A 9020-nucleotide genomic window follows, 5' to 3' on the forward strand; every position below is an offset into this window, starting at 1 on the left:
AGATTTAAGGATCTCAAATGTAGTGCGGAGGTGTATAATATGGTGTTCAATATTGGGGTTGTACACAAGGATATCATCAAAGAAAACGAGGATGAATTTCCTTAAATAGGGTAGAAAAATCTGATTCATCAAAGCTTGGAATGTAGCAGGGGCATTAGTCAAACCAAAGGGCATAACAGTGAATTCATATAACCCTTGGTGAGTTCTAAATGCTGTTTTATGGATATCAGATAGTGTCATTCTGATTTGATGATAACCAGACCTAAGATCTAGTTTAGAAAAATTTGGGCACCATATAACTCATCCAATAGGTCATCAATCAAAGGTATAGGAAACTTATTTTTGATTGTATTTGAATTAAGCTGTCTATAGTCTATGCAAAACCTCCAAGTTCCATCTTTTTTTTTAACAAAGATGACTGGAGAAGCATAGGGGCTTTGGTTGGGCTAAATAATGGCTGAGTCTAACATTGTTTTAACTTGTTTCTCAATTTCAGTTTTCTGCACAGGAGGGTATCGATAGGCTCTAATGTTGACAGGTTCTGAATTTGGTTTAAGGTGAATTGAATGATCCAATGGTCTTTGGGGTGGTAAAGAGCTGGGTTCTACAAATAGATCCTTAAATTCTACCAATAGTGAATGCAAGTTCTCCGATAAACCTACCTTATTTGTGAGTTGGGAACCGATGTTAGCATTGGTGAGTTGCAATTCTGCCTTCACTTCACTGTCATCCTCTATTTCTTTTGCTTGTATAGAATAGATTTGGGCTATCTTTCCTCCCTTCTTTGACATCATTTTCTGTAGCCTTTTCCCTCCAATTAACTTGCACTCTCCTTGCTCCAAATTTCCCAGCAAGGTTAACTTTTGTCCGTCGATTACCACTGTGACTTCTAACTTGTTGAAGTCAAAAGTCAGAGGACTTACAGTCCTCATCCAATCTACGCCAAGGACTATGTCACATCCACCCAAGTCTAAGATCCTCAAGTCAGCCACAAATTCTTGCCCTTGCATGATCCATGTAAATCCGAGACATTTATAGTGACTATACATTCTATTTCCATTGGCTACCGTTACCGACAAAGGTGTTGTGGCTGTCATGGGACACTAAAGGCTCGTTGTTGTGGCTTCACTGAGGAAGCTATGGGTGCTTCCGCTGTCGATAAGCACCATCAGTCTTCGTTTTCCCACCTGTCCTTTTACTTTTATAATTTGCCCCATAGGGCTTCCTTTCAATGCATGGAACGAAATCTCTCCTCCTTCCTCCCTTAGCTTTTCTTCTTCTTCTTGCTCCAGTAACTCTTCACCAATGGTTTCCCCAGTTTCTGTTTCTTCTTCCATCTTTTCTCCATCAACTCCTTCCATGTTCATCAGCTATCTTTTGCACTGATGACCCGGACCGTATTTTTCTCCGCATTTGAAGCACAACCCTAGCTGCCTTCGCTGCTCTATCAAATTTCCTTTACTCCCGTTATTATTTATGGGTGTTTTGGAATTTTGTTGACTATGCCATGTTAGCAATGGCCTTATGTTTCCCCCTCCATACTATCCTGCTAAAATACTGGGTTTATAAGGAACCTTATGTTTCTTGAAGATGGCTTCTAAGGCTAATTCTTGAAGTCTTGCTTTTTCCGTTGCTTGTTTAACGGATGTTGGAGTCATCATCTTCACCATGGGCCGCAGTTCTTCCCTCAATCCGTTAATGAAGACTGATACCAAATACTATTCGATAAGTCCAGGTTGTATCGTACTCACCAGAGATCTCAATTCTTCAAATCGGCTTTGGTATTCAATCACCGTTCCTTCTTGTTTCAACTTGCTGAATTCTTCTACTACATCGGTCATGTTTTTCTCCCCGAACCGTTCACATAACCCTTCAGCAAATTCGGCCCAGCTTCCTTGCATTCCTCCATCCTGAATCCATCCTTGATACCAGGAATCTGCCTCTTCATTCAAATAAGCCGCCGCCAAATTTACCTTTTGCTCCTCTGGAATTCGGTAAAATTGGAAGAATCGTCCACATCTCCTCACCCACCATCGTGGTTTCTTCCCTTCGAACATCGGAATCTCCAATCTTGGCATAGGAACATGGTTCTGAATCCCTAGCTAGTGATTCCTACCCATAACTCCTTGCACCGTACCCTGGTCTGCTTCCTCAAGAATCCCTTGTGTGCCCAGACGATTGCCCTGGTGTGGTAGAATCGGTTCCGACGACTGTCGTGGTGGATATTCTGGTGGTAAACGGAATTGGGGTAGCGAAGACAGCATGCTTAGCAAGCTGTCCATCCTCCACCCTTGCATCTCTACCGATTCTTGGCATCGATTTGTTGCTTCTTGCTGTTTCTCCATAGCTGTTTGCATTACTTCCCTCCATTCAGTCAATTCTTCTCGCGTTTGTCGTAGGGTCTCCTGGGTCTGGGTCACGCCCAACTCCAGTGATTCTAACCGGATCTCCCATTGCTTCAGACGTGTGCCTTCCGCCATTGCGCCCTGGAATCCGAACCTCACAGCCGAATCGTACGGCTCTGATACCACTTGTCAAGTCCTTGAATTAGGACTTGGCAATTTCCGTAATTCCGATTGAGAAAGAGAGGGAAAAGAGAATTAGAATAGAGAGATTAGAAAGATCAAAGAGAGAAAGATCTATTCATCAATCAATCGGTAGTCCTCCATGTGCCGTAGGTCTCCTTATTAAGAAGACCTCTAGCTATACAATGATTATTCTAACCTCCTAACTGTTTCCAGAGGCTGTTATAACCGCCTCTCCCGCCTTCTAACTTGCCCAACAGTTTAATAGAGGTAGAGATTACAAAATAACCCTCAAGATCATAACAGTTCTTATATGCGCATGGTTTTCTACAAAAATCAATAAAAGCTACACAAGAAGTTGCGAGATCTTAGCTTTTGTTTTCTTATGGGAAAACCTTTCTAACTAAATCCAATTCTAGTTTCTCCATTTGTGTTCCCCACTTCCAAGTAAAGAACCACGAAGAACAAAATAAGAAAGGACAAAAAAACAGAAAAGGAAGAGAAATAAAGCATTAACTTAGTCTTTCTTTTTTTCGTTTTGATTAAGATACCTTCTTCAGTCTGCAGCTCAATCAATTACTAGATGGTAGGATGCACATTCAAAAGACAGTTTCAAAGAAAAAGGAATTAAGGACTTGGACCTCCTATCATTTTTTCGTACTGAAAGGCAAATGAAAATAATAATAATGATGATGGTGATAAAAATAAGGTGTCATCCAAAAATCATGGAAGAATTTTATCATCTTAAATAGTAAGTGTGCCAAGTTCAAAGGACCAAAGAAAAAACACAAACTCTGGAAACCTAACACAAAATAATTTGGGGACAAGAGAAGTTTCATTTCCTTTTTATGCAAATTTCAAATTATCATGCAATTGTATTCTTACATGCATAGATCTTGTGGCCTTCCCACCAAAAGCCCCACCAACTCTTCTTGTAACCACACGGACATTATGTTCAGGAACACCAAGGCATCTTGCAATTGTAGAGTGGACAAACTCGGGGCACTGAGAAGCACTGTAAACCAGCATGCAGTTGTCTTCATCTGGGATAGCAAGTGCAGATTGTGTTTCCATATAGAAATGATATTGAGACCCAAGTTTAATCTGTGTACAAGAAATAAGAAAGTAATTTGATGTAAGCACAAATCGTGAGAGTTAGTGAATCATCCCAAAAAGTATCTGAAACATCATTACAACATCAAATGAAAGGATCACTCGAAAGATCTATCCTGTCAGAAGGGCAAAAGATCCAGCAAGAAAATTACAAAACAAACAACAGAGAAAATTATCAGCACCTCAGCAGATAGAATCTTTTGATCTGCTTCATTCATTCCTTTTGAGAAGTCACCAATTTGTGCTGGATAAAGGAAAGGAGGAACCTCAATGAAGCTTGACCCCTCAACGGCCTCTTCAACAGTCAAAATAGGGGGCTCCAAATTTCCAGTATCATAATCAACCCAAGCATTCTCTGCTGCCATATCTGCAAGTTTCTGTGTATCTGCAACCTATTGAAACCATTCTATTTACTACATAAAAGAGAATAATCAGAGAATAGAATGAATATATATTCTCATCTATATCTACTATAAAATAGAAACTTATGGAAATAGACTAAATGGATTCTCACTTAGAAAACAATTGAACTGAATAATTACCACAAATGCAAGGGCCTGGCCAGCACACCTGGTAATATCATCAGCGAATAAAGGTTCAATACCAAAGATGGTCTTAGAACCTATATTTTCCCCACCTTTTGGGATATCTCTGAAAGAAATAACCCCAGCTACGTTGTCTTGTAGGTACTTAGAGTTAAGTTTGACTCTCTTTACCCAAGCCAAAGGCTTTGTGCTATAAATGAATGCACCGTGAAGGCAATTTGTTGGTGAAGGAATATCATCTACATAGACAGCCTCACCTATACACATACCCAATAAAGTTAATATTAAGATGAAAAGTTGTTTTGTTCAAGGGTTGAGAAAGAAATCAACTATTAATGAAAGCCAATAACAAATCTAACCAAAAAAAAAGCGTGCGCACACAGAAAAAAAATAGAAAAAAATAAGATTAAAAAATCATGTGCCAACTAACATCATTTAGTAAAGCTAAGAATCCATATAAGTTTTGTAATGAGCAAAAACAGAAAACAACAAAAAGTGGAAAGGAAGCAGGAGGAAACATATAATGCTCCTGATTATGATAGATTCATCAAATTGCACCTGTTCTGTGGCAGACCAACAAAATAAGAGTAAATTGATGAAGCGTACTTAATTTAAAAACATTTCAACTAAACAGGGCTAACAGTTAAACATTATTAGACATGTCACCTGCTCACCTATAAAGAACTAGATAAAGGTCTCCAACTGCAGGTGCTAATTGGAATGTACAAGTAAGCGTGGCAATAGAATTTTCAATAAACAAGAAAAATTTGTAAGCCATGTCTACACTGAAATGAAAATACCAAAACAGCATAACTAACCAGATGCTTGAATGGCAGAACCAGCTTTTGTGATTGGTTCACCCACTGGAGAGTAGTTTTGGTTCAATTCCACCACTTGTTTTGCAGACAAAGGCAATACTGCATTTTTTATATGATCAAACTGCTTTTGGTTATTACTTGTTTCGGAGGCCCTTAGCAAGAAAGCATCATTACATCCATGCAACAGACCATCACAAAATTCATCACAAGCATCAACAAATGGACAAAGGAACTGAAAGAGAAAATTAACAGCCAGGCTTGACCTGTAAGCAGCATTCGAAGTACCAACTTCAGGCACAACTGTGGCTCCAAGCAATTTAATAGCTCCATAAAGAACGCCAGCATTCAATAGCTTTCCAACTAAGAATTCCTCAACCTTTCTTGCCCTTATTGCATGTTTACTCCCATAAGCACCCAAAGCCAATTGAATATTGCCTATAATAACTCCACTAGAAGTTTTACAAGGAGTAACTTCAGCCAAGAAAGCAGCATTCAGATAGGGCAATGCATTCCCCAGGGGACGTGGTGCAGCACGATAGGTTTCAAATACTAACCTGGCATCAGTTTTTGATGTAACATTTCTCACTGGTTCCCAACAAGGAATATGCACACTCATAAGCACACTTGTGGAGTCTAAAGGAGGTCTTCCCAGAAACTCTTCTAGTGTGACCTTTTCATGCTTAAGATCTGTTATTACATTCACCTCTGACCCCACAGCAAGAAGTATTGTAGCAATATCTGAGGGAAAATGATTTCGTTGTGCCATCACCAAATTTCCCCCAACACTAGCTGAATTACGAATGAACCCTGATGCAATCCTCTCCATATGATCAGCAATTTTTTGGAACACCACCTCCCCATGTGAAAGGAACTCACTTTTGTTTTCTTCCTTCAACACTGATATAGCCTTAGAGATTGTCACAGCTGCTCCAATTTCAATCCCTGTCCGATCCCTTCTAATCATTGAGAGATCAGGGATGCACCTCAAGTCAATGTATTTGTCATAGTGGTCTATTTCCTTGTAATAACCAGAGCCTGTGTTACTAACAACTAGCTTGGCTCGTGCACCACTTTCAGCTAGAGTAGATTTCAACATACTTGTAAGTTCCTTAACACTTGTAGGATTATACCAAGAATTTTTTCTAGAAATAAAAAGCATCGAAGACCTAAATTCATTTTTTAAGAACTCGGGAAATGTAGAGACCTGATTGCTTGGGTTATAAAATGGTAATTTAGTTACTTTGACTTTCTTACTATCTCCTTTCTTCCAAAAAGAATTGAATCCCAAATCTTCCATGTCAACGTCAGCTGCAAAGCTTTTGCAGGCATCAGCAATTGATCGATACCCAGTACATCGACAGAGATTTCCCACAATAGCCTTTTCAGCTTCTGAAACTGTCAACTTAGAGAATCCTGGAGGAGGCTCTGCTCGTTGTGTTTTCTCAGCATTGGTAAGAGCGGAGAATAGCGACATGCACATTCCAGGTGTACAAAAGCCACATTGAGAAGCATGGAAACCAACAAACCTCTGGTGAATTGTGTGAAACCCATCCTTAGTATTGCCAAGACCTTCAGAGGTAGTAATCGAACACCTATCTATACTGCAGAGAAGTGTAAGACACGAACTTACTGTAAAGTTTTCAACTTCATCGCTCACAGGGTCATACTTTGATAGTAGAACAATACAAGCACCACAACCGCCTGTGACAATCAAAGTTTGAAAAAAGAGTATCGATAAAATGGAAACATGAATCTTATAGGATTAAAGTCAAACCTTGTATCCTTTTTCAGTACAAATGGAGCTTTAAAAAGCATTAAAATAATGCATCCTAAACGCTGACCAATTCAGAGAAAAGAGAATAACCAGAAGAATTACTTACTTTCGCCTGCTTCTTGTCGTCGCCAAAAAAACCGAAACTGGGTAAAAGTAAATTTAAATTTCCAAACAGAAATACCTGCTGTCCGATTGTCCCAACTACATAGCAAATTCAACTAAACTCGAATACTAGAACAGACTCAGCTCAGCGAAGTTTGGTTTGATGAATGGAGAAGCAGCACAAAATATTTGACTTGCATAATTTTCCCAAGGTTTTTGTCCAGAAATCAAACGCAAAAAAGGACTAAGCAAATGAGGAAACTATCACGTATGCTTTTATACATAGACAAAAACTCCTTAAATTACGTCCCAAAACAGGAACCAAAAGCAAAATCAATCCTTATATAATCGTCCAAATGCCCCCTCAATGCAAACTGCTAAAGCAGAAGGAAGAAAAACCCAGACCACATTTACTTTTCTAAGTCAGATAATGGGTCCACAAGATCAACTTTCAGAAGAAAATAAAAATCCATCAATCCATTCAACCAAAAATCAACGAAAAGTGAGAACCCAAATCTCAATCCATCAATAATCCCCAGCAATACACATATATGAAGCATACATATGCATAGAGAGAGAGACCTTCTCCACAGCCGAGCTTGACACTCTTGAAGCGAGTTTTGGAACGCAAGAATTGAAGCAAAGTAGTAGAAGGGTCGATGGTGGAGAGTTGGAATCTCTCCCCATTTACTGCAAATACCAGATTGGCTGCCCCAGCTGGCACTGCTCCTCCATCCTCCATACATCCAAAGCAAGCAGTCGGTTGATCAACTTCAAGAACTGAACCTCAACAGAACCCACAAAAATGGGGTGCCAAATCTTTCACATGCACATTTATGGAAGAGTCGAGAGAAAGAGAGAGAGGGAGAGAGAATAGCTTGTTCGATGATGAAACCTAGAACATGGAGATTGCAGAAGCAAGAGGGAATTTTTTGATTTTGGAACCTTTTCATTGTCTGATGTTGCATTCTTAACTCGAGGTGCTGTCACCTCCATAATCAATACTTTCCCACTCATTTTATATTAATATAAAATATTATTATAAATATTAAATTTAAATACCTAAATAATATATTTTTTGAAAATTATAAATTATCAATAAATATCAATAATCAATAATCATATTTCTTCGTTAAAACCACTATCATAAACTAGAGGTGCATGAAAATTTTAAATTAATTTATATCAAAATAAAATTTAATATTTTAAATAAAGATTTATTTGATAGTGCTTGACAATTATATTATAATTTTAGTATTTTTTAAATAAAATTTAAATTAAAATAGTTTTTTGTACAATGATAAAAGTATTTTAAAATTTATTATAATTATGGAGATCATGAGTTTTATTAACAATTTAATATAATTATTCTTTGCTTTTAAAGCAAAACAGTAAAAGATATTATAGAATTTAATATAGAAGTAAAAATATCCAATGTAATTTATAGAAAAAAAAAATTCAATGCAAGGAAACACCAAAATATTTCCTTTCTCAAAACTTTAAGAAATACTAAAAAAAATATTTACAAGTCATTTTCATAATTTTAAAAATGTTTCAATGTCATTTCAAAATATTGGAAACATATGTTCAATTTGAAAACTTATTTCCGCTCTAGACAATATTTCTTCTCTAAGTGAAGATTTTTAACTCTAATTTATTCTTCTTTCTTGATTTTGTGAAAAGTTAAACCTTTATATTCCCCTATGTTGTCATTGTCCTTTCATCTACTCAATCTCGTGTGGTTTTGTCATTCCATTATTCTGTTCGTTGTCATTATCTGTCCATCTTCTTGTTCTCGTTTTAGTTCCATTGTTCTTTTATCTTTTTGATCTTGTCCTAGTTTCACCAACTCGTCCAATTTCAATTGGTGAATGCAACTTTGAACTCTTTGACTGGCAACTGTCTATCTTCTCATTTGTATGTATATATTCATGTGGGTCGTCCTATATTGCCTGAGAAATGCACAGACGAGCTTACCAAATAGGGTTAAAAAGATCTAAATGCCCTCACCCCCGTTGCTCGCTCCTCTCTCCTTTCCATGGCCTCCTCTGCAACTGTTGTCTCACCGCCGCTTTTGCCTTGTCGTCTCGTCGTCGACGAGGCGAGGCTATGACAACAAGGCGATGGCAGTGATGAGACAACA

At 37.9% G+C, this 9020-nt stretch overlaps 1 protein-coding gene across 5 annotated transcripts in view; it reads right to left on the reverse strand.

Moving 5' to 3' along the window:
- LOC127808401 (indole-3-acetaldehyde oxidase-like) overlaps positions 1-7839 on the reverse strand; it is a 70393-nt gene extending 62554 nt beyond the window's left edge. For 3 of the 5 annotated variants that reach the window (XR_008024937.1, XR_008024939.1, XR_008024940.1), the window contains exons 1-5: positions 7460-7839; positions 5002-6702; positions 4181-4440; positions 3821-4030; positions 3411-3629 (exon numbers count right to left, since the gene is read on the reverse strand). Coding sequence is in view for 2 of the 5 variants with exons in the window: in XM_052346932.1 (XP_052202892.1) it covers positions 3411-3629; positions 3821-4030; positions 4181-4440; positions 5002-6702; positions 7460-7619 (2550 nt within the window). In the remaining 3 variants the exon portion in view is untranslated. Of the gene's footprint in view, positions 1-3410; positions 3630-3820; positions 4031-4180; positions 4441-5001; positions 6703-6881; positions 7414-7459 lie in introns of those variants that run through there. The other 2 variants (XM_052346932.1, XM_052346939.1) reach the window with 2 other exon arrangements.
- Positions 7840-9020: the final 1181 nt, after the last annotated feature.

Source organism: Diospyros lotus, chromosome 1 (genome assembly GCF_014633365.1).
Source record: "Diospyros lotus cultivar Yz01 chromosome 1, ASM1463336v1, whole genome shotgun sequence".
NCBI classification, from domain to species: domain Eukaryota; kingdom Viridiplantae; phylum Streptophyta; class Magnoliopsida; order Ericales; family Ebenaceae; genus Diospyros; species Diospyros lotus.